Source organism: Haemorhous mexicanus, chromosome 19 (assembly GCF_027477595.1).
Source record: "Haemorhous mexicanus isolate bHaeMex1 chromosome 19, bHaeMex1.pri, whole genome shotgun sequence".
NCBI classification, from domain to species: Eukaryota; Metazoa; Chordata; class Aves; order Passeriformes; family Fringillidae; genus Haemorhous; species Haemorhous mexicanus.
The window spans coordinates 329,950-354,331 of NC_082359.1; the positions used below are offsets into that span (position 1 = coordinate 329,950).

At 54.1% G+C, this 24,382-nt stretch overlaps 3 protein-coding genes across 11 annotated transcripts in view; 2 read left to right on the forward strand and 1 right to left on the reverse strand.

Moving 5' to 3' along the window:
* AIFM3 (apoptosis inducing factor mitochondria associated 3) overlaps positions 1–7,532 on the forward strand; it is a 61,440-nt gene extending 53,908 nt beyond the window's left edge. The window contains exons 17-23 of one of the 9 annotated variants that reach the window (XM_059863143.1): positions 20–118; positions 694–769; positions 2,218–2,277; positions 4,440–4,544; positions 4,670–4,886; positions 5,716–5,736; positions 6,230–7,532. In XM_059863143.1, coding sequence (XP_059719126.1) covers positions 20–118; positions 694–769; positions 2,218–2,277; positions 4,440–4,544; positions 4,670–4,886; positions 5,716–5,736; positions 6,230–6,295 — 644 coding nt within the window. In that variant the 3' untranslated portion in view covers positions 6,296–7,532. The remainder of the gene's footprint in view (positions 1–19; positions 119–693; positions 770–2,217; positions 2,278–4,439; positions 4,545–4,669; positions 4,887–5,715; positions 5,737–6,229) is intronic. The other 8 variants (XM_059863146.1, XM_059863144.1, XM_059863147.1 and 5 more) reach the window with 8 other exon arrangements.
* A 3,323-nt stretch (positions 7,533–10,855) lies between these two features.
* Positions 10,856–12,507, forward strand: LOC132336397 (transmembrane protein 17B-like). Its single transcript, XM_059863846.1, has 4 exons — positions 10,856–10,973; positions 11,266–11,369; positions 11,753–11,866; positions 12,211–12,507. The coding sequence occupies exons 1-4, from the start codon at positions 10,856–10,858 to the stop codon at positions 12,505–12,507; spliced, it is 633 nt and encodes a 210-aa protein (XP_059719829.1).
* An 879-nt stretch (positions 12,508–13,386) lies between these two features.
* P2RX6 (purinergic receptor P2X 6) lies at positions 13,387–22,474 on the reverse strand. The gene is given in 14 exon segments (XM_059863847.1): positions 13,387–13,400; positions 13,654–13,683; positions 13,686–13,758; positions 14,137–14,214; positions 14,889–14,954; positions 16,551–16,644; positions 17,836–17,945; positions 18,122–18,263; positions 18,997–19,077; positions 19,330–19,423; positions 19,847–19,922; positions 21,840–21,911; positions 22,108–22,252; positions 22,350–22,474. Coding segments are annotated over 14 exon segments (1,200 nt in total).
* Between the last annotated feature and the right edge of the window lie 1,908 nt (positions 22,475–24,382).

The window sequence follows — 24,382 nt, forward strand, 5'->3', positions numbered from 1 at the left end:
TCCCTGTGCTCTCTTGCAGGCCGCATCGCTGCGCTGAACATGCTGGCCCACGGCACAGAGATCAGCACTGTCCCGTACCTGTGGACAGCCATGTTCGGAAAGAGCATCCGATATGTGGGTAAGGGGCTCTCCGGGGCTGCTGAGAGTTTGTGCTGCTGGAGGTGTCCTGGGATAGAGAAGCCAGGGTCACCTCCTTCACTTTGAACCCTCCCCACCGACTTCTGCCACGAGGCTGCTTCCCTGCCTGGCTTCTGAAGAAGTTCAGTGTCTCCTCTGAAACCCATCTGCCATGAAGTGCACTACTTTAAACAGCATGGAGGATTCACTTAAATTAGATATTGGGAAGTAATTCTTCCCTGTGAGGGTGATGAGGCCCTGGCACACGTTGCCCAGAGAAGCTGTGGCTGCCCCATCTGTGGAAGTGTTTAAGACCAGGTTGGACAGAGCTTGGAGCAACCTAGGATAGTGGGAGGTGTCCCTGCCCATGGTAGAGGGTGGGAAAAAGGTGCTTTTCAAGGCCTCTTCCAACCCAAAACTCTCCTGTGATTCTGTGGTTTTTGGTACCTGCATCTCCTGGTACTGGTCTCTTGGTCACTGCAGGACATTCTCCATGTAGTGCTGGAATGAAACACCCTGTCTTAGAGCTGGATCTGGAGGAATTGCTGCTGATTTCACTTCTTCTTTGCTTTCCAGGCCATGGGGAAGGATTCGATGATGTTGTCATTCAGGGAGATTTAGATGAACTGAAGTTTGTGGCATTTTATACCAAGTAAGTGTTTTTCTTGTCCATATTCCTACACAGGCATTCATCTGAGATTGCTAGGCTAGAAAATAGTTCTGCCAGAGCTTTTGTCAGTCAGTTTTGTTCACCTCTGCATAATGAGTTTGTGGAACACTTATACAAGGCCCTGGAGAAATGATGTTCTGATTGCACAACAGGTTAAACTGGTCTTTGGGCCTGTTGTCTCTGCCCTTTGCCCTCATAATCTCTGTGAGCAGATGACAGCTTCTACTGGCAATTCCTATCAAATATTTCCTTCCCATATAATCACCATGTTAATGATTTGTGACCAGTGCTGGACAGAGAGCTCAAGCATCACTGTTTCGGCTTCTGGTTTGACAAATTGAGCTCAAAAAACTCTTCTGTCTATCACAAGCTGTGAAGGTTTGAAGGAACTCGGAAGCTTTGCTATATCTGTAGTAAAATCCAGCTCTCCCCCAGGTTGGGACCCTCCCTGGGAACACATTCTTGAGATGTGTTGGCAGCTGGGATGTGCCTCAGCTGTTCAGGAGCCATGCTGGCTGTTTAGACTGGAAAGTCAGTGCACCATGAATTTATCCCAAAAATATTTGCTGCTGATAATTCTTTGGTTTCCTTTGTCCATCCCAGTCTGAAACCAGTGGCCACAGAACATGTTCATGCTGGAACCAAGGGGGTTTCTCTAAATGCTTTCTGATATTAAGGCTAGAGAGAGGGAAACCAGGAAAGAAAGGGCTGCCCAGCTCAGCTGTCAAACCACTTGGCAGCAGCATCCAGGCAGGCATCAGGAGGGAGCTCAGGAGAGGAGCCAGCTCTGGCTCTGCACACATCATCTCACTGTCCCTCTGTCCCATCTCCAATGTACCCCATGCCTTCTCCCTCCCTGAGGGTGGCCCGCTTGCCCATGCCACTCAGAACAGAGCCTGGCGGTTGGATGTGTGCATTGGGCTTATAAAGGTATGGGGCTCACTGCATCACCCTGGGGATCCCCAGTGCTCACCCTCCTCTCCCTGGTACCTGCACACCTTGGGTAAACACCTGCTGCAGGGATGGGGCTCCAACTGGCACCCAGGGACCTTTGCACACTGGATACAGCTCAGAGTGTGCTGGAACCTTGGTCAAAATTCCCTAAAGGGGTAGGTTTGTGCCAAGGCACCACCTGTGCTGGGGAGAGCTGCAGTGAGGATGTTTCCCTCCAGCAGCCTTTCCACATGAGAGCTTTTTATCTCTTTATCTCAACCCTAATTTGAAAGGAAACATCAGGTTGCTTTAATTAAGCATCTGAGGAGGCTGTTCAAAGGGAACGCCCTGAACAAGGTGCATAATCCCTGCCCCATGCCAAGGCCCCACGTTCTGTGTGCCATGGTGGCTGCAAGGGACAGGGGCTGCCAGGGGACCTGGGCTTGGTGGGCAGACCTGGAGGTCCCTGCTCAGTGCTGTGTTGTTCTGCCACCCAGGAGGGTCTCCCGGAGCTGGCGTGTGGGTACCAGGATGGCATTCCATGCTGAGAGCTGGAGGTACTGGGAAGCACTGGCTGGTTGGGATCAGCCAGTGTGCCCCCCACTGCTTGGCTCCCTGTCTGTGAGAGGCCGCTGGACCATTTCTTTCTCTCTTCTTTTTTGGTGGTGGTTCTTCTAGTTGGTGTTAATGCTTTTGGACTGAGGACAGTCCCAAGCTGACCATTTCCTCCTGCTTTCTTCTGCTGTGCCCACCCTGTGTTTGAACTCTTCTCCTCCTGGTCCTCCTTAGTTGTTGCAGGAACCATTGGTGGTTCCCGCTCCTACAGCCTGTCCTCAGTGTTGGCTTTCACTATAAGGCTTCTTCTGCCCCAGAGTTTGAAGAGGAAAGCAGTTTTGTCAGAGCTGTGTAGAGGCCAATAAAAGGCCCTGGGAGGTGTAGGGGACAGCACTCTGCAGATGTCCCCATGGGACACTGCCTTGACAACAGCCGATGTCCTCCTGCCCCTAAGATCTTGGAGACCAGGGAATTGCTGGAATTGCTGTGGTTGTCTTCTTCACGGTTCCCCACCTCTGTTATATTGAACGCTGCAGAAGGGAAGACCATGTAGACGCATTCACTGTGCTTCCCTCTTCCCTAAGTCTTAACAAAGACTTCTGATTGCTCCAAATCCCAGGTTCAGGATGGGAATTCTTGTTACCTTCGAAGACCTTTTGAAAAAGAGGGATTCCTCCTGGCTTCCCCCATCTGTCTGACAAAGAGTTCAAAAGCCACTGCTGATGAAGGGTGCTCCAGCTCACCAGCAGCCCATTAACTATTTTGCAAAAGGAGCAGCTACCCTATGTCCTGCTGACAGAAATGTTTGGGCTACATCCACCTTCCTGGCTGGCCCCTTTGGGCACTGTCTGGGTTTGAGGCTGAGCCAGTGGGCAGCTGGTGGTAGTACATTTTCTGGTTCCCTTGCACACCTTGGTTATTCATTGCTTGGAACAGCACATCTCGCCCTGCTTTTGATGGGTGGGTCTCTCCAACCACTTTGTGTTTCCCAGCTTGGAGCTGGCTCTGCTCAGGAAACTGCTCTCCTTTATTTGCCATGAGCTTATTTAGGAATGGGAGTTTTTTGAAACAGTCTGTGATGGAGCTGCCCCATGGCTTTGTAGACAGATGTGAGAGATGGCTTTAACTTCCATGGCTGCACAGGGCTGAAGTGTCCTCTGAAACATGCTTTTGCTCTCCTTTTCCTGGGAATTAGGCATATATCCCTCCCCACCCCAGCTGCTCTTTGCTCTGTTGATCCCAGAGCTCTTTGGCAGTCGATTTAAGAGCAGATCTTGGTTTATGGGTGCTTCTACTTTTCAGTTTATTCAACAATATCGCCAGAGTTTAAAATCTTACCCACACATCTTCCCTCATCTCACATTGTGCATTCAGTTATCTCTTCATGGTCAGGCTTTGAAGGTTTACACTTGGATTGACCTTGGCAATCCCCAAACAAGAACCGCCCTTCTCGTTTGCCTGTGACCTTTAGCTAAAGCTCCTCCAGCAGTTTTACATCCTCTTCCTTCTTCATTTGTTTTCCTCTCAACCTTTGAGGCTGCATTGGGATCCTGCTAGGGGAACAGTCAGCCAACCTGAACATCCCATATACATGGGGACTTCTTGCTGGGGCTGTGGGAGCCAGGGGTTGGACACCCCAGCTGTCCCAGTGCCTGTGGAGCAGCTCAGAGCAGGGCACTCTGCCTGTTTGGAGGTGGGGATCAGGAAGGGGATGTGGAGCATCCCAACTGACTGTTCAACAGGGAAATCCTGACCACCTGCCCCTCCACTCCCTCAGCATGGGGCAGCAGTGCAGGGATCACAGCTGGGCATCCTTTGTGTTGTCCAGGTTTTTATCCACTATCAGATCTACCTTTGGTGGTGTTTTCCCACAGATGCCAGGGTGCCAGAGCTGTCTCCATCACCCAGGCACCCTAGTGATGCTCATGACATCATCGTCAACATTGGTAGGACCAGTGGGGTCTGCTGTGCCACTCTGTACCCTCTCCTGATCCTTGTTCCAGCCACTTTTTTCCAGTCCCTGTGGTGCTCATACCTTGGGATCAGGCCTAGCTCTGGAGTGGGTGCTCCTCTGCCTCCCTCTTCTCTCCATCATGGTGGGGTTTGGGTGGTGGAGCTGTGGCCATCCAGGCTGCCCTAACTGCTCTGCTCTGCCCGGCCCTAGGAGTGACGAGGTGGTGGCTGTGGCCAGCATGAACTACGACCCAATTGTGTCCAAGGTGGCCGAGGTCCTGGCTGCTGGCAGGACCATCCGGAAGCGTGATGTAGAGTAAGTAGACAGGCAGTGGGAAGTGGCAGTGCCAGGGCAGAGGCTAAGCACGGCCATGGGGTACAGGGCAGAGCTTTCACACCGATCCATCTCCATACCCCTCTTGCATCTCCCTTCCTATTCAGCTTCCTCCATCCCCCCTGTGCTACCTCCCAGCTGCCTCCAGGTCTGACATCCCCCACACATGGGGTTTGTCTTAAACACCAGGACCCAAATCCTTGCACAGACAGGATGGGATGGGGATACTCTCTGCCTTTGGGCACATCATCAAGGAAGCAATGCCAGATGCTGGGGCGCACCTGGGCACCCTGTCAGTCAGGGAGACCTGCAGAGAGGGACTGGGTATGTAGCTTGTGCATAACCCCCTATGCACAATCCAGCCCAAACAGCTGGTGGTGCCAGTATGCTGGCCTGTGGTGTCAGCCTCCAATTCCTTGGAGAGGACCTCATAGGCAAAGGACATTTTTCTCCCTTCTCTGTGTTTTTTTAGACCATGCAGAGGAAAGAGCATAACTTTGTGCTGAGGGTGGGTGCTGGAAGGCAAATTCCAGGGAGGTGATAACAGCTGGGAAGAGGCCTTTAGAGTGGGAATCAGAGCTGCTGAGGAATGTGGGTCCCTGTTCCAGGGGTATTTCCACATCTGGAATAAAACCAGATATTTTCAAAAGCTCAGGGAGAGGACCACTCCGATCCCCAGGAAGCTTTGTCTCTCAGACTCCCTGGGCATCCTTGGGATGGGGAGCATGTCGTGTGCCCTCTCAGCTGAGACAGGGTTTATAAAATGACAGAATAGTTTGAGTTGGAAGGGACCTTAAAACCCATCCAATTCCACCCCCTGCCCCCTTCCCTCCCACTATACCAGATTGCTCCAAGCCCCATCCAACCTGTCCTTGGACACTTCCAGGGATGGGGCAGCCAGAGATTCTCTGGGCAGCCTGTGCCAGGGTCTCACCACCCTCAAAGGGAAGAATTTCTTGTGCCATCACCCCAGTACATTGGGAAATGGTTGTTGGTGTCCCACTTTGTGGCTGGGAGGGAGGTGGTGTCTTGTGGGTATCCTGGGGGTGGGGAGGAGCTGCTGGCACTGTGGTGGGGCTCAGGGGCTGGAGGAAGCCAGATTAAACCTGAATGTCTTTTCTCTCTTTGTCTCCTGCTGCTTTCACACCTTTAGGCTGTTTGTCCGTCACGGCAAGTATGTTCAGTTTGGGGTCCTGAGTGTGCTGGATGTGAGGGGCTGGCAGGAGGGACAGCTGCCCCCCCGACTGGGCCATATCCCTAATTCCCATGTGGGGACACTGGTTACAGGGGGGGTGTCTTTATTTTGCATCCCCTCACATGGGGGGCAATGCTGAATGATAGGGCTGGGGCTGCCAGGAGCCACATCCGGCACAGATCCTGTTGGCTGGGATCTTGCTTGCCTGGGGTTTGGTGGCTTTCCATGGATTTTCAGCTGAAGGGCAGCTTTTAAGTATAAATAAATAAAATGTTTGAACTCAGTTTTACACAGAATTGAGGACCTGCAGGTGACTTTTTGGACAGTTTAGTGACAGGTGAGTGAGGGCAGAGGAGGCAGCTGATTGCTGGGATGGACACCAAGTACTGGACTAGCACCAAGGCACACCAAGAGCATTTGCCTGCGCACGTTGAGAAACCCCTCACAGCGCTGTTGTTTTTCTCTCTTTTAGAACTGGAGACATGTCGTGGCTAACAGGGAAAGGCACCTAAAGCCGTGGATGGCTGAGCTCTCCTGATGCTGCACTCGCCGTGGGGAGATGGGACAGCAGCTCCATGGCCTGGCAGGAACCCCATGGCTCAGACATTTCCCTTTGAGACCTTGATGAAACTGCCTTCACATCTTCCAGGAGGATCTCACACAGCTCCTCTGCCCCTGTGCCTGCTGGGCTGGGGATGGGGCTCTGCTGTTGCAATTGCTGTGGAATGCTGGAAAATCAGCCCACAGAGAGCATGAGGCTTGGCGCTGGCAGTGGGCATGGTCGCCATATGGCTCTGGATGCTGCCATAGGGCTGAGGGTTCCCAGGCAGGAGTATCTCATGCATGTCCCTCACTCCATAAGCAGCACGAGTGCCTTTGGTTGCTTGTGTGCTTTCATGCATGATGTTCCTTTCCAAATTCTTTTCGCTCCCAGCAGAGCTCCAATGCGCATCCCTGCAGAGCCTGACATCCGCTCCTTTCCTGCATGGCTGCTGTGTTTGCCACAGCTCTCCCTGTGACCACCCACCCCCAGGGGCATCTGGGCAGGCCAGGAGATTACACTGGGTGATCTCTGTGCAGCTGGTCCTTGTGTTGTCCAGCCTGGTCCTGTGCAGCCCCACCAGTAGAGGTGGGTCCCTGTCCATGCTGAGAGCTCTGGAGCTCATCAGTCCCCATCCCAGCATCTCCTGTCCTGGAGCAGCCAAGGGGCTGGGATTCGTTCCCTGTCTCCTGAGGCTTGGTTTGGGTTGGGGCACTGGCAGCTCTTGGGCCCATTCCCGGGGTGCATTGCAGGGGTACCTGAGAGCTGTGATGGCTCAGCTGCAGCCCTGGGCTGGGTGGCCACCCTTCCAGCCACCCTTGAGATATCTCTCCTTAATGCTATCATGGAATCAGTGCTGTTGCTGAGGTGTTATTAGAGGAAAAGTAGCTGGGGAAGCATTTCTGGCTGTCCATTCTCTGGCACTTGTCCAGTGTAGTGACAAAGCTGCATTTCCCAGCCCACCATGCTCGTGCTTTGCTGTCCTGTTTCTGATCCCATGCTGAAGAAGAGCCATGTCTCCAGCTCAGGAGTGGACCTGGCCAGCCACAGCCCAGAGTCCATCAGCCCAGCAGAGTAGGGGTTGAGGGTCCCCCTTGGAGAGACTCCAGTGCTTTGTTCTGGGGGCGACTCCTTCCCCAGCAGTGTTTTACCCTGAGTTCCAGACAAGAGGATTTATATTTTTAATTTGATTCGTCCCCTGTGAATTAAAGCAATACTATTCTTGGGGTCTGAATCATTTCTGATTCCTTCCAAGACCTTGGGTCACCTCTGCATGCTGGCCAGGTTGTTCAAGAACCTCTTCTCTGGAGACTTCCCACCTGTGTCCAGCTTACCTGTATTTCCAGTATTTCAGACCTTGGCTGGGTAGAAATGCACCAGTGTCTATCACATCTCTGGTTGGTCTCTCCTGGTTTCACTGCAGAGCTTTTCCCAGATGGAATGACCAGGAGGGATGGTAGCAGGATGTGCACTCTCTAGCACACATCCTGTGATGAACAGGGAACATTGTGTGTCTGCTGGATCCACAAAGTGATGGGAACTTGCAAGTCTCATCTCAGGTTCCAAAAGACAAATTTCAGTGTTCCTGTCCACAGGTCCTCTCCGAGAGCAGGGGTGACTGGGGCTGCTCAGATCCTGGTGCCCCAGACAGGGCTCTTCCAGAGTGGCCTAGGGCTGGGGGCACTGCCCAGGTAGAGGCAGCTGCCCAGGTGCTGCCTCAGCTCTGCCTACTACCCATAAAGATCTGGCTTTGTATACCCTTGTCCTGCTGGTGGGATAGTTGGACTCAGCTTTGGTAGCTCCCCAGGGGAACCAGCTGGAGTGCCAGGGAACTCTGGGGCACCACAGGGTGGCATTCCCTGCAGCTGTGTGTTTTCCCCAAGCTCTCTGTCATATTCTCCATGCTGGGTGAGACTGGCAGCTCCCCCAGCACAACTTTGCTACACTGGAGACATAGTGGCAGAGTGCTTTGTTTTTCAGGAAGATGCTTTTTGACCTCCTTTGCCTCTGATGGGGCCTCTGATGGGGCCTCCCGTATTGTGCATGAGCTGTATAAAATGGGCATCACCCCCATGTTCACATGGCTGAAGACCATTCAGGGGCTGAGGAAGGATCTTCTGTCCTAATCTGTAGCTCCAGTGGGGGTAACAAGTCCCATTCCCTACTTTTTACAGAGGAGTTGTTTCAACCAGAGCTGGTAATGTCACCTGTGACACAAGAAATCCCAGTCACCACTGTAGCTTTCCTTGGGACATGTGTCAGGTCATAGGCAGGGCTGGCTCAGATGGGTATTGCTCCTCTGCACAGCTGTGGAGTGGTGTTGAACCTAGGACCCCTTAACCAGTGCCTTGGCAAATGCTTCCCGCTGGTGAGTCAGTCCTGGAGCTGGGCAAGGCTGGGTTGTGTTCTCTGCCACCTTTCCAGGCCTGTCTTGCAACCTCTCATGCCAGGACAGAAAGTTTCCCTCTCTTCTTAAGAAACTGCCTGTTCCCATGAGGAATGAGAGCCCAGCTGGGGCACATGCAGTGACCCCCAGCTGCACTGCCCCATGTCAGTTACCTCCACCAGACTGCCCAGGTATCATTTTCGTTGCTCACCTTGCCTGCCCATGCAGACCTGATGCCCCCAGATCCTGAGCTCTCCACCAGCTCCTGCTCCTCAGATTCTGGGCCGTGCCTGTCACCCTGCCCATGTCTCACCTGTGTGCTGGGAGGACTTGGGGGACAGCTGGTGCTTTGCCTCTGCCCCATGCAGGTGAGACCCCATCTGGAGAACTGCATCCCGCTCTTTAGGGTCCTAGCACAGGAGGGACCTGGAGCTGCTGGAATGAGTTCAGAGGACGCCACAGAGATCCTCTGAAGGCTGGAGCCCCTCTGCTCTGGAGCCAGGCTGGGAGAGCTGGGGGTGTTCACTTGAGAGGAGAAGGCTCCAGGGAGAGCTCAGAGCCCCTTGCAGGGCCTAAAGGGGCTCCAGGAGAGCTGGAAAGGGACTGGAGACAAGGGCAGGTTAGGATATTGGGAAGTAGATGGGATATAGTGAAGAAATTCTTCCCTGTGAGGGTGGTGAGGCCCTGGCACAGGGTGCCCACAGCAGCTGCCCCTGGATCCCTGGACGTGTCCAAGGCCAGGATGGATGGGGCTTGGAGCAGCCTGGAACAGTGGAAACTGTCCCTGCCCATGGCAGGGGGTGGGATGAAATAGGCTTTAAGGTCTCTTGCAACCCAAACCATTCTGTGATCCTACAACTTCAGCCAGTCAGGTGCTGGTTTAACCATGCTTTCATCCCCAGATGGTTTGGTTTTGCAGCATATGGCAGTGAGCTCTGCAATTTCATTTTAGCTTTATCCAGGAAAAGAAGAATCTCTTTCTTTGGGTTCTTGTGTTCCTTGACAGTTCCTGGCTCTTAAGGACCTCATCTAAAGCTCTTGCTCCCACTATTTGAGGCAGCTTCTCTGATGCACCTTGTGGGGTGAGTTGGAGGCTGAAGATCATGAGGTGACACCAGATCTGTTGGGTAGAACTGACTGACACTTATAGAGTGTGTCCAGAGAAGGCAACAGTGCTGGGGAAGGGGCTGGAGCCGCAGGAGAGGCTGAGGGAGCTGGGAAGGGGCTCAGCCTGGAGAAAAGGAGGCTCGGGGAGACCTTGTGGCTCTGCACAGCTCCTGCCAGGAGGGGACAGCCGGGGGGGTCAGGCTCTGCTCCCAGGGAACAGGGACAGGAGGAGAGGGAATGGCCTCAGGTTGGGCCAGGGCAGGCTCAGGGTGGATATTGGGGAATATTTCTTCATGAAAAGGTTTGTCCTGCTCTTATACAGGCTTCCCAGGGCAGTGGTGGAGTCCCCATCCCTGGAAGTGTTCAAAAAATGTGTAGATGTTGCACTTGGGGACATGGTTTAGTGGTGACCCTGGCAGTGCTGGGCTAATAATTAGGCCTGATGATATTAGATATTAGATGATATTAGGTTTTCCCACCCTAATAATTCTGTGATTTTAAACTTGAAGTTCCTGAAGAACTTTTCCCTCCCATTCACCTCTGGCTCAGCCACCCCCTAATACATCATCCCCCACTGCCCTCTAGCACCCCTGAGCCTGGATAGGGCTTGAGGAACTCACAGTGATGGGTAAATGCTCCATGAACCTGGAGGACTTGAAGAAGTATTTCAGGTGAAGAGTACCATCCTCTCATGAGGCATCCTCATCTGTCAGGGGTCTTTGAGCAGTATTTATGTTGATAGAGCCCAGCTGGGAGAGGTTGCAGTTGCTGCAAATCACAGTGACAGGTACAAGCTGCTGTCACCCCCTAAAGATGCTGTTGAGGGGAGATGCTCTGTGACTTGTGATTTCCTTGCAACTCCACCTTGTGATTCCTGCATGGGCTTGGTGTTCCAAGGTGGGAATTCTCCTTCCCCAGATCCCCCCTCCAGATCAGCAGCCCTGTCCCCAGGGAGCCAATGGCCGTGTGGCCCTGCGCATTAGCCTGGCCCGTCACCTCATTGATTCCCTCCTGGCTAATCCGGGCTGAGCCGGGCTGGGCTGAGCAGGGCTCAGCTGCTGTCCATGGCTGTGCCCACCCCGCTGCCTCCCAGCCTGCGCTGGGGCTTGGTGGCCTTCAGTGGCTCCCTCTTCATCAACAACAAGACTTGGGACAGCGGCACTGCCCCCACCTCCCAGCCAGGTATGGGCACAGGGGCTTTGCAGAAGGGGCTTGGGAACAGGGGCTGTCCATACCTATGGCCCTGCTCAGCAGATCGCCAAAGCACCTGGGTGCCTCTGAGGCAGCAGCACCCAAAGGGTCCCTGAACCCACCCACCAGGGAGGGGAGCAAAAATAAGAACGTTTGCTGCAATCAGCTGCTTGTGGGACCCAGGGTCTGTTGCTCCCCTCCACAAGCTGTGAGGGGGGTCCCTCTGGGCAGGGGGACCCTGGGGCCGGTGAGCAGCCTGCCCATCCCTGCCTGTCCTGCCTAGCTCACAAGGTGCTGTCCAGCCTGCCCCTCCAGGTGATGCTCTACTTCAATGTCTACTACTTCCCAGTCTGGTGCCTGGCTGAGGGGATTATGCTTTACCTGAAGGTACCATCCCATGGGGCATGTAGGGATGGGGGGAGCTGCTCCTGCCAAGTCTCCCTTGGCATGGGTGGGGGACAAAGGGGGCAGGGGACAGAGGAGCCTCTTCAGAATTAATGGATCCCCAAAATGCCCTGACCCCCATGAGAAAAGATTGCTCATCTCTGCTAGAGATGGAAATCATAAACTTTCCAGGCAGGATGGTCAAAATGGGGGGGAAGAGTAGGCAGAGGTGGGCACCAGCATGGTGAGAGCTGGTAGAGCATGGAGAGCTGGGTATGGGGAGGAGGGCACAGGGAGCTGGGCATGGAGAGCAGGGAATGGTGCCCAGGGAAAGGGAAACTGGGCATGGACAGCTGGTCTTGGACAAGGCTGTGCCCCCATAACAGTACTACCTGCTGCCTTGGCACTATCAGTTCCTGCTGGTCACAGCCTTCCTCATCCTCTCACTGGCTGAGGGCTCCCGCCTCTACCTGGGCTACCTGGGGAACCTTCAGGAGAAGGTAAGCACTGCCTGCCCTGGCCCAGCCCAGCTGGGGGAGCTGGATATCCCCTCACTTAGGAGGCATGTGTCCATCACTGTCCTTTCTCTGGAGGTCTACCTGGAGCTGTCCTAGAAGAGAATAGTGGGTAAAGGCATGACCTGGAGAGAGGGAATGAAGGGGACCCATTTGCCCTCCTGCTCTGTCCCTTCACTGGGGGGTTTGACAGCATCTGACCACAGCTCAGTGGAGCAGGGACATCCCTGGTCCCCAGGTTCCAAGGCCAGCAGAGGCTGATGCAGGAGCCTCCAGGGGCACAGAGGGTCCCCCCAGCCCACCACTGCCTCCTTGCCCTATCTCAGCAGGTTCTGATCCTGCAGGTGCCTGAGCTGGCTGGGTTCCTGCTCCTCTCCTTCTTGATCCAGCTGCCCCTCCTGCTCTTCCTGCTGTCGGACAGGCAGGTCATCCACCTACCGCTGGAGGTGCCCATGCACAGCTTGTTCCTGGTCTTCCTCCTCCTCGAGATCGTGGCTGCCTTTCTGGTGCTGAGGACTATGACCAAGCAGCTAGCGGCACAGTTCTACCTGCGGCAGTTCCAGGAGGGTGGGAGGGGCCGGCTGGAGCCCGGGGGCACAGGGGGACAGGCAACCGAGATGGGGTGATGCTGCATGATCCCTCCACCTCACACAGCTGGTCCTGGCAAGGAGCATTAAACAGTGCTCGAACCCACAGACACTGTTTCTGAGCTTTGTGGAGGCCCCAGAACAGCACCCAGGCACAGCCCAGCTGATCCCTGCCTTGCACCAGCTAACACAGCCTGGGAAAAGTGGGAGGGAGGGGTCAGTACCTCTGAAACGTTCCGGCTCACCCTAGGGCTGTGTCTGTCCTTGCTGAGCATCAGCCCTGGCAGGAGGCAGGAATCAGGGTGCAGGAGCCACTGCACACCCCTAAGGAAGTACCAACCCAGGGCTGGAACTTAAAACTTAGCTCCTAAACCCTCCCTGAGAATCCAGGTGGCCCACATGAAGCCATTCCAGCTGGACGGGTGCCACGAGGTGCGAGAGCAGCATTCCACAATCTTACAGTTCCTCCAGGGCTAGAAACAGAGCAAAACCTCCTCCTGCTTCCAGAACAGCTTTATTCCATTGCATCCCTGTTTTTCAAGGGAAATCAAGGCCCATGATCATTGGAACACGGAAAAATGCAAAATGCTTTAAGCTTCTCATGCCGAGCCGGAGCAGCTGCTCCCCAGCACCCTCTGGGGGAGCTCCGTGGGCAGCTCTGCTCCGGCACCGGCACCGGCTGTCAGCGCCAGGAGCTGCCCCTGGGATGGCTTTGTGCTCCAGAAGCCAAGAAGTGCTGCTGCTGCCAGTGCTTCTGCAGGAAAGGCAGACCCTAACCCCAGCAGTGCCCACCTGGCCAGGACTGGCCCACCTCCACCAGGGCTGCAGCCGTGTCCCCATCATATCTACCTGCAGGTGGCTCTGGTGTTTGTGGTGGAGCATTCCCGATGTCCCTAAGCTGAGGCCTTAGGCTTACCTTTAGGGGGCCTTGCCTGCAAAATGAACGGGCACATCAGTGTACAACAGGCATGGAGGCAGCCCAGGTGGCCCTTGGTTACTCTGCTTGGTTCCATGCAACCAGATTCACTGTCCAGGACCCCCACCCCACTCTGGATTCGAGATCAGGCATTAGGAAAGTTTCCCCCCCACCACTGGATGGTGCAGCTTTGGGACAGTTCACCAGGAGATGGGGGATCTCAGTCCTCAGAGTCTCCTAAGACTTGGCCAGACAAAGCTGGAAATGACCTGAGGCAGGGCTGCCAGCTCTCCTGGTCTTAGGGGCCTCCCGGTGACTCCCTGATTCACCATGGCAGTGAATTCCCACAATGCAATCATGCTTAGCACATGAACCTGTCAATGAACCACAGATCAGGATGTGCCCTGAAGAGCTGGCCCCTCTCTGCATGGAGTCCCAGCAGATTCCCTTTGTAAGAGGGTGAAAAGCATAGAGCTGGGTCAGTTTTCCAGGGAAGGTCTCCATGGTGACCCACTAATAGATGTTTTGAGAGTAGCTGAGGTCATGGTGCAACTTCCCGTGACTCCTGGCACCAGCTGGATCCCTCTCCCAGTTCGGACTGGCAACCAAGCGCAAAAGTTGAAAACTAAGAGCTGCTCCACCAGGTTTTTCCCTGATCTTGGGAACTGAATTTTAACCAAAGGGCAGAAAATCATTAAATCCAAAATTATTCACTTCAAAACCTCCTCTCTTCCATGCAGCCCTATCCTTACCTCCTCAAACTTCTCCTTCCAATAAAGGTCAGCCTTTGCATCCAGGTAGAGCAGAACCAGGTCACAGACCATTGTAGCCTGGAGACAGACAAACATTGAAGACTGGAATTTTCCCACAGGAATGCCTGGCCTTCCATCCTGGCTCCTCCTGAATCCTGCAGCCAGCGGTGGGCATTTGCTGGGACTGCGAGCCAGCCCTGCCTCCAGCCAGCTCCACTGGCTCCTCTCTGACCCAGCCCAGTGCCAGGAGCTGCACAGGCTGCAATGGATGGACAGGGAGGGCTGTTCCAGCACCTTCACAGTCATATGGACTGGGATGAGCATGTCAGGGGGGAAAGGGGGGACACAGGTGGAGGACCTCCCTGTTACTCTGCTGTAAGGAAAGAGCCATAGGAGGGCTCTACAAGGGGCTGCCCCACCAAGTGACAGGACACTGTATCCTTTCAGTCAGAGGAGAAGCAGAGAGAAGCTGCTCTCTCCTACCAGCAGCATCCCAGTGATGCTCTCTCCCAGGATCCACACAAAAACCTGACCACTATGAGACGTGACTCTGCTAGCACTCAGGAGCCCAGTCCAGTGGGGTCATTACTAATGGTCACAGGGAAACCTGAGCTGACACCCTGGCAGACCATTTCCCCTCTGTGATGGCTGCCACTAAGGAAGCCTTGTGCCCAGGCAGGCAGGGAAACAACTGAGAAGTGGCAAATCCCAAGGCATGGATGGAAGGAGAAGAGTGTATCTGGAGTACTCACAGCACCAAAGAAGGCGATACTGGTGCCAAAGCTCACGGCAGTAGGAACAATGCTGAACTTCCCAGCCTGGTGAGAAACAGTGGAGGGAAAAGAGAGAGAGTGAAGAGTGGTCAGAGGGGTGAGAAAGTTGTGGGCTGAGCCTTGTGGGGGAGGTGCTGGAAGGATCCAGGGATATTTTCCCATTCCGATTTGTAGGAAATGCTGTTGTGCTGACTCCAACCCTCTTTGGTTGTCAAAGAAGGGACTGAGGTGCCTGATGACCTGAAAGCAGCAGAGGTTACTGTGACCAACCTGCTCCTGCAGGCACATCAGGAACTTCCCTCTTGCTGTAGAGTCCACCTATGGAACCACATCCCAGCAAACACAACCCTGATGTGATGTGTCCCTCCCTCCCTTCCCAAATGAGTCTGGTGATTTCTCTTCCGGCTGTTCTCTCCTGCTCCATAGCTCCTGGACCTGCTCTCTCAGCCTAGAAGTGGTACACTGTGTCCTACACTGTGTGCTTCACCTTCTTCAGGTACAAAGGGCACTGCTGAGCATGAAAGACCAGCTGTGGACATCTCTCAGTGTGGGAAGTGCTCTCAGCACAGGCTCCCGCTTTGGAAAGCTAAGCACTGACTTTGTGAGTGACGCTGCACAGAGTAGCATCAAGAATCATGGAAACATGGAATAGTTTGGGTTGGAAGAGACCTTAAAGCTCATCTCATTCCACCCTCTGCCATGGGCAGGGATGCCTTCCACTACCCCAGGGTACTCCAAGCCTCATCCTGCCTGGCCTTAGACATTTCCAGGAATGGGGCAGTCACAGCTTCTGTGGGCAACCTGTGCCTGGGCATCATCACCCTCAGAGGGAAGGATTTCTTCCCAATATCCCATCTAACCCTGAGAAGCCATTTCCTGTGTTCTATCCCTCCATCTCTTGTCCCCAGTCCCTCTCCAGCTCTCCTGGAGCCCCTTTAGGCCCTGCAAGGGGCTCTGAGCTCTCCATGGAGCCTTCTCCTCTCCAGGTGAGCACCCCCAGCTCTCCCAGCCTGGCTCCAGAGCAGAGGGGCTCCAGCCTTTGGAACATCTCTGTGGCCTCCTCTGGGCTCACTCCAGCAGCTCCAAATCCTTCTGTTGTTGGGGACACCAGAGCAGGTGCAGCACTGCACCTGAGCAGGGCAGAGAAGCAGAATCCCCCTTTACTTCCTGCCCACAGTGCTGAGGATGAGTCCAGGACACAGGGCGTTTCTGAGCTCTCAGTGCACATGGCTGGGGCATGCCCAGCCTTTATCACACCACACCTTTTCCCCGTGAGGGTACTTTTAATCAAGAAGGGATTCGTTGTCCAGGTTCAGAAGAGTTCAGGTTGATCTTTGTCAGGGTGCTCCCACCATAACACCCTCAGAGAGAGACATCTGCAAGCCCAGTTCACCTTGCCTACTGAACACTTCATGCCCCCTATGTCAGACCCTCAGAGAGGGAAATCTCCCTTCTCAGGGCATTACCAAAAGGTTTTTCTTCAAATAGGAGGGACCGTTTTCTTCTGCTCTGCTTAGAAAACTCTGGGAAGAGGTAAAGAGCTCACCCAGGTGGGGAGAAGTGAAGGTAGCAGAAACCACAGGGGCAGGGTGGGAGCAGTGGTGGGAGGAGTCAGCCCTGGGGCTAAGGAGCTCACAGTACCTGGCCGTGCACGGAGAGGTCAAAGCGGATCCCGTAGAGCTTCAGCAGGTTCCGGTAGAGCTGCTGCTGCGAGCCCCAGTAGTAGGAGGCAGTTCTGTGGGAGACATTGGGATGGCTCAGAAAGGCAGAGAGGGAAGAGGGTGCCAGTGCCAAAGGATTGCTGGGCCTCTGGGTTCCTAGGTGTCCTCCAGGCTGGGAAATGGGCATACACGTGCAGCGATGACTCACTGGCACCAACAGTGGGGCATCAGCATCCCCTCAGCACCCAGTCTGGGTCACTGGGAGCACAAAGCTCTCAGTGTGCCCAGCCCAGGTGGGGACAGTCACAGGTCCCTGCCCTGCTCAGCTCCAAACACAAAAGAGCTACAAAGTGTGGGAATTGCCACAGCAACCCCGTACTTACAGGCCCTGTCCTGACTTACCATTTCCCAATGCTTTAAAGGTCTCTAAGATCTTTAAGTCCAACCAATTAACCCAGCACTAACCCATGTCCCCTGCTGCCACATATACAAAGCTTTTAAGTCCCTCCAGGGACAGGGACTCCACCACTGCCCTGGGCAGCTGCACCAGGGCTGGATAAACCTTTCAGTGAAAATATTTTTTCTAACATGCAATCTAAACACTCCCTTAGTGCAACTTCAGGCTGTTCCCTGCAATGAGGCTCCTTGTTGGGCCTGGGAGCATAGCCCGACCCGCCCAGCTGTCCCCTCCTGGCAGGAGCTGTGCAGAGCCACAAGGTCTCCCCGAGCCTCCTTTTCTCCAGGCTAAGCCCCTTTCCCAGCTCCCTCAGCCCCTCCTGGGGCTCCAGCCCCTTCCCAGCTCCATTCCCTGCCCTGAACATGCTCCAGCCCCTCCAGGTCTCTCCTGTCAGGAGGGGTCTAGATCTGCCAGGACTGGAGGTGCCCCAGCAGTGCCAGCACAGACCAGGTGTCCTTGGCCTTCCTGCCCACCTGGGTGCACCTGGGTTCACATTCACCTTCAGGTCCTTTTCTACCTACAGTTTTCCAGACACTCTGCCCCAGCCTGGAACATTCCATGGCATTGTTCTGACCCCAAGACAGAACCTGGCACTTGACCTTGTTGAGCCTCAGCAAATAGATCCAGCCTGTCCAGTTCCCTCTGCAGGGCTTCCTGCCTTCCAGCTGATCCACACTCCCATCCAGCTCAGTGTCATCTGTGAACTGACCGAGGCATACTGCTGCTCCTTTTAGAGCATCCATCAGAACTGAAATCTGCCATGTGCTGATCCCACAGGCCTGTGTGGCCACTGTCCCAGCATCCGCACCTGAAATTGTATCTCATGTCCTGCAGGCTGAAGGAATACTGTGGTTGGCACTGGGTAGCAAAGTGGTCCAGGTCGCAGTTCCACTCGATAAGAACTCTGATGCTTCCCCCCTGTAAAACACATTTTATTCCAGGAGAAGCATGGAATCAGATTAGACGAGTCATTAACTGTTCAGATATTCTCAGATCACATATTCCCTTAGCATTTCAGGTCAGTCCTCTGCTTCTTGCTCACATCCTTGGGGAATTTTGAATTGCCTTCCATAGTTATATAAAAAAACAAGTACCAGCAGTGCGAGGTCTCCAAAGTTCTCTCCAGCTGCCTCCACCATGTCACGGACACGGAACACAGGGCAGGAGGGGTTGAAGACTGGATCATATGTGCAGCTCTTGAAATAGCTGGGGTCACTGGTTTGTAAAGTGTTGCACCTGAGACAGGAGAGAGGGGGGGCAGGGGTGTGGGAGTCATGGAGCCCAGCTGTGGGACTGCAAAGGGGACCCTCTCATGGGATTGGGCTCGCCAGTGCTCCTGCATCAGTAGGAGGACAGTCAATGCCTTGCCTAAAGCCTCAGATGGAAGAGGGTGGAGAAAAACCAGCCCAAAGGAATCTCACATGGAGTTATCCTCTATAACATGTGCCATGGCCTTCCCTTCCATCTCTTTGTGCTCCTTTGTTTCTTCCTAGCACCCAGCTCTGGTCACTGCTGCAGGTAACAGCAGGGACAGTTAATGCCATATCTCCTACCATGGTAAGGCAGCACAGTCAGTGTGCCTGGGACTGTGGGGCCAGTGCAGCTCTTTACTTGCCTTCTGTGAAACCACTTTGCAAGGACTAAAAAACAAAAATACTAGTTTCACTTCCAAATGAGAGTTTGGGAATGGCTGGCCTTGTCTGGCTCTCTGCAGTGCTCTACATGGGCAGATGGACACCAGTCCCTCTCTCTGAGGTGTCCCCATCTCTGCTCTTAGAGCTGCATGCCCAGCACAGCTGAAGTGACCTGTATTCACCTCAACACCTGTCCTGCCCTAACTGCCCCAGCACCACCTGCCCTGGGTGCCACTGGTTCCATGAGTGCTTCAGCTCCTCAGCCCCCTGACTGGCTCAGTGCCAAGGCTGGACCAGGCTGCATGCTCAGCCCAGCTGGGAAGTACTGTACTTACTTGGAGAAGTTAAATTTGGTGAAGTGGACAGTATTTTTTATAAAAAGAGTGAAATTCTCTGCCTCAGCCAGAAGAGGTTTCCTAGAAAACAACCACCAACAAAGTCAAATCTTGCACAGTGGCCAAGGCCCCATTTCCCAAGCTCTGCAGTCTCTCCTGCAATCCCAACTCCTGCTCTTGGGTGATGCCCTCTGAGTTTAACTGACTATAAAGTCAATGTCAGAGGTCTCCCAGAGCCTGGTTGCCGCTTGGGAATGTGTGGTCAGACTCCTGGTAACACAGAGGGAGAGAGCCAAAGCTCCCAATATCTGCTGTCTCCTCATGTGTGATTACCTGGGCAGGGTGCTATTCTCCACAGGACACCAGCCATAGATCTCACAGGTGGAATGGGTGGCATTGAACATCAAACATTTCCCAGTTTTTATCCCTAGAAACAAGATACTATAAGACAGGCTGAGAGAGTTGGGGTTGATTTCCTGAAGACTTTGGAGCGACATTAGAGCCACTTCCATTGCCTAAAGGGGCTCCAAGAGAGCTGGAGAAGGACTTGGGACAAGGGCCTGGAGAGACAGGACACAGGGAAGGGTGTCCCGGGGCACAGGCAGGTTTAGATGGGATACTGGGGAGGAATTGTTCCCTAGGAGGGTGGGCAGACCCTGGCACAGGGTGCCCAGAGCAGCTGTGGCTGCCCCTGGATCCCTGGCAGTGCCCAAGGCCAGGTTGGACATTGGGGCTGGGAGCAACCTGGGATAGTAGAAGGTGTCCCTGCCCATGGAAGGGGATGGAACAGGATGAGCTTTTTAACCCAAACCGTTCCAGGATTTTGTTTCTTTAGCAAAACACCCAGTACCATTGCCATGAACCACAGGGTTTCCCATGGGACAATCTGCATCTTCTGTGCACATCCCGTCAAGGACAGAGGGGCTCTGGGAGGGACAGAGAGAAGTGCGGTCACTGTGCTGTGCAGCTACCTGAGGCCATGCTGTCATTCTCCCCATTGTTGCACTGCTGCTCCTGCTTCCTCAGACCTTCCAGATGGAACTGGGAACCTGCACAGATGGATTCAGGAGGGCCCTAATGACTGAGCCCATTAAGCACCTTGTAAAGTACCATGATGAATTCCCTGGGGGAGAGCTTAGTAGACCCTAAATCCAGCATGACACAAGTTTTACAAGAGACAGAGAAAGCTTCACCCTTACTCTGGACCTCCCTGATTGTCAGGAACAGTAAAAACCTCTTATTTAAACACAGAAAGATGGTCATAGTTGGGGAAACACCACTAACACTCCCCCACAGCTACCCCAAGCCATGACAGGAATCACCAGCTCATCAGAAACCCACTCCCCAAGCTCTGAGGGCACAGAGGCCCAAATGAAGGAGGGGAATCCTCAGCTATGTGGTCAGAAGTGGGGGTCTGTTCAGGCCTTCCCTGGGCTGCCCCAGGACAGCCTCAGCCATTCATTCAGATGTAAAACCCACCAACATGATCTGAGAGGAGCAGTATCTTTGGGCTGGGTAGGGTCTCCTAGGGGTCTGGAGTCATTATGTAATGCAGGAGAATATCTAGGGATTGCACCAGGTGTTTAGGGAATGGGTTATTTAGGGGAGGAAGAGAAGGCATGGGAAGGAGGGAACTTGGTAGTCTGAAAAGGAACATAAAGAGATAAAAGATGAAAAGACTTAAGTGCATGTACAGCTGCTGAAACTCCTCGGCTCATGTTTGATGCTGCCTCTGGCCACAGACAAATTCATCTGCCAGCATCAAATACTCTAGTCATCAAGAACATTAAGGCAGTTCAAACTCCCTGTAAAGCCAAAAGCTGCCACTGCTAAATATTCAAAGCTTTCCAAATATGAATGTCATCTACAGCTCCAGTGCCAGGAACTGAGGAACTCCTGGAGACCAGCATGGGGTGTAGGCTGGGACAGGCACCCACACACCCCAGCTCTGGAACAGAATGAAATCCTCAGCTCTGTGTGTCCTTGGCTTGCACACTGCAAACCCAGCAACTAGAGGTGCCTGTGGCCGCCTGTGAGAACCCTAAAATGCCCTACATCACTTGTCTTCCTCCATGTTGGGACTTTAGGAGTTCTCAGCATTTTAAAGATGGGTCATTGGTGCCATTTTCACCAACCCAAACCCAGTGTTTCTCCTCCTCTGCAGCATTTGGCCACAGCAGGAGCTGAAGGGACCATTAGGACAATTGGTGCTTGACTTAGGTACAAAGTGCCAGCAGCAGTTCAGCTTAAAGGACATTTGCTCCCATCTGCTGAGCTGGGTTCAGCCTGTGAGAGCTCAGCAGAGGAGCTGGCCTGACTCCAGCCTTATAGAGAAGAGTTCTCCCAGAGAACATATACAATTAAGTGTATATGAAAAACCATTTAGACCTTGTGCTGTGTTCCTCCTAAAAATAGGACACTAAGATGGACACTACTACTGCAGCAGGGAGTTATCAAGGAAACATGACACAGGTATCCATGGATTGTGTGTCAAGGCATCCCCTTGTTCAAGGGCAGCAGAAAGCCTGGAATGGTCATACAGTGCCACCACACAAAGAGTTCAGAGCTGGAGAGGCACCATGTCCCCTGTCCTGGCCACCAGAAACAGTTCTGGTAGAGCACATGCATACACATCTTGGCTAATGAAGGTATAACAGTGTAAGTTAGTGCAGATGTGCTGGGGAGCACCATTATCCAGTGAGTGTGAGGGGAATTGGGTTTGTTGGGAATATAAATCCATTTTTCCCTTTTATCTGGTCTTCCACTGGGTTCCATTGAGCAGCAGAACCACTGGCTCCATCTAACCCCCGTGAGGCTGGGCTGGGGCAGGTCAATTCACTCACCTCGGCACAGGTGCCTTGGACTTGCTGGACTGTGGCAATGAAATGGGTCACCAGGAAAAGCACATTTTCTCCCTGGGAAGCAAGAAGGTGCTGTCAAAGGGCAGCTGACACCAGAGTGAGTCCAAGGAGATGACCTGTGACACCATGGGCGGAACAGGCACTAATAGACTTGCCAGGGCTTTGGGACAGCGGTACCCGCGGCATCCTCTTGTCAAGATGACTGACTGTATGTGTGACATCCCTGTCCCCGCCCGGGGCCCGGCCCTACCTGCGGGGACCAGGTGAGATCCGCAGCGTCCCAGAGCCGCCGGTCCGCGGCCTCGGCGACCGCCGCCCCCTTCACCTTCGTGATCACGGCGACACGCGGGGCTGTGTCGCGCTCCTGGTACCCCTTCCGCAGCAGCAGCACCCACCTGCGGAGGTGCGGGGGGCTCTGAGGGACCCCCGGCCGGGCCCGAGGGCTGGAGGGATGACCCTACCCCAGCGGGGAGCGGCCAGCAGGGTCCCTACCCCAGCAGGTAACCAAGGGAGCTCAGCTGCAGCAGCCGGTGCAGAAGCCCCACCCGCCGGTTCCGCGTCAGCGAGAACTTGGCAGTCTTGTAGTCGAGCAGGGACCCGCAGCGTGGGCCCGGCATGATGGCACCGAGGGGAAAGGAGGGCATGGGGGGGGTTAGCGGCACTAAGGGCAAAGGGGGGCACGGGGGGGGGGGTTAGCGGCACCAGGAGGGCAAAGGGGGGCACGGTGAGGATAGCGGCACCAGGAGGGCAAAGCGGGGCACGGTGAGGATAGCGGCACCAGGAGGGAAAGGCTGCCAGGAGAGGGAAAGCGGCCCCGGGGCCGGCGGCAGCAGTCACAGCACGCCCAGCCCTGCCCGCGCTCCCCGGCGCTGCCCCACCCCTCCCGCAGCCCCGCCCCGCCCCGTTGCCATGGCGGCAGGTGGGGGCAGGGGAGTCCTCTGGCCGGGCTGGGCCCGCAGTTCCGGCACCGGGCCGCGGGTGCGTCGCAGTGACCGTGACGAGGTTACAGCGGCTGCGGGGCCTGCCAGACAGCTGGGCGGGACTCCGCCGCCTCCAGCCGCGGGCTCTCCCCGTAACCAGCATCCCAGAGTGGTTTGGGTTGGAAGAGGCCGTAAAGCCCTTCCACTCCACCCCTGCCATGGCAGGGACACTTTCCACTATCCCAGGTTGCTCCAGCCCCAGTGTCCGACCTGGCCTTGGGCACTGCCAGGGATCCAGGGGCAGCCACAGCTGCTCTGAGCACCCTGTGCCAGGGCCTGCCCACCCTCCCAGGGAACAATTCCTAATTCCCAATATCCCATCCATCCCTGCCCTCTGGCAGTGGAAGCCGTTCCCTGTGTCCTGTCCCTCCAGCCCTAGTCCCCAGCCCCTCTCCAGCTCCCCTGGAGCTCCTTTAGGCACCTGAAGAGGCTCTGAGCTCTCCCTGGAGCCTTTTCTTCTCCAGGTGAGCACCCCCAGCTCTCCCAGCCTGTGCTAAAGCAGTACAGACCAGTTCCCGACCAAGGGACAGACAATTTTTCTTTCTGGCTGATGACAATGATGTAATTCCTCTGGATGCTGGAGCAACCCAAGCTTTACATCAAGGATACATCAAGGACCCATTCCAGCCTGCCCTGCTGGAGCTTTGGGGCCCTACCAGAGCCCAGGGCTCACCACATGAGATATGATGTTGGCCAGCAGAGGGAATTTGCCAGCAGACTGCTTGGAAGTGCTCAGGAACCAGAATTGTCTCCTTCCCTGGATGCAGGTGGGAGGATGGGATGTGCAAATGGGTCAGTACACCTTAGAAAGAATTTTCCACTATGTCATCTCCCCTGGAGTACTCCACATTTTTAAATTAATATTTTTAGGAAGAAATTATGAATCTTCTGTTTTAAATTAATATTTTAAAATTAATATGTTTAGGAAGAAATTATGAATCTTCTGTACATTCATGTCTGGTACTTCCACCTGAAGCTGCTTTCAGCAGGCACAGCATCTTGGAAATGTGTATTTTGGACCATAAAAGAGTACAGTCTTTCCTACTCATTTTTGATGATAAACTTTTTTGTTAAGTTTATTTTGTCTGGAATAGTTCTCTGAGGTCCCTTCCAGTTAATTTTCCTGACTCTAATATCCGTGGGTAGAGAAAATAATTTGATTTTGTAGTATCTTTTGTATAATCACAAGGTCGTGGCCATGCTTCTGTTTAATTGTAAATATTTCTGAAATGCTTTGTGCCAGATCCATGTTTTCCCTGGGTGGTGTCTCTCATGCAAAATTCAACGTCCACTGCTTTACAATCCTCGGTCCTCACACATCTCACCCACTACAGCCTCCTTCTTGAACATCCTTCATGTCTTCAGTGGCCTTCTTTGGCTCACAGGAGAGAAAACAGCCCCTGGCTTTGTCACAGTGATTGGACTTTCAGTCCCTCTTTGCTGTCTTGGCAACACGAGGTCAAAGAACCTCAGATGCTTCACTGTCTGGCAGCTTCTGCTTTGGGCTTGTGGTAAATGAAGTAGAAAAAGATGTAGTTTTAATCA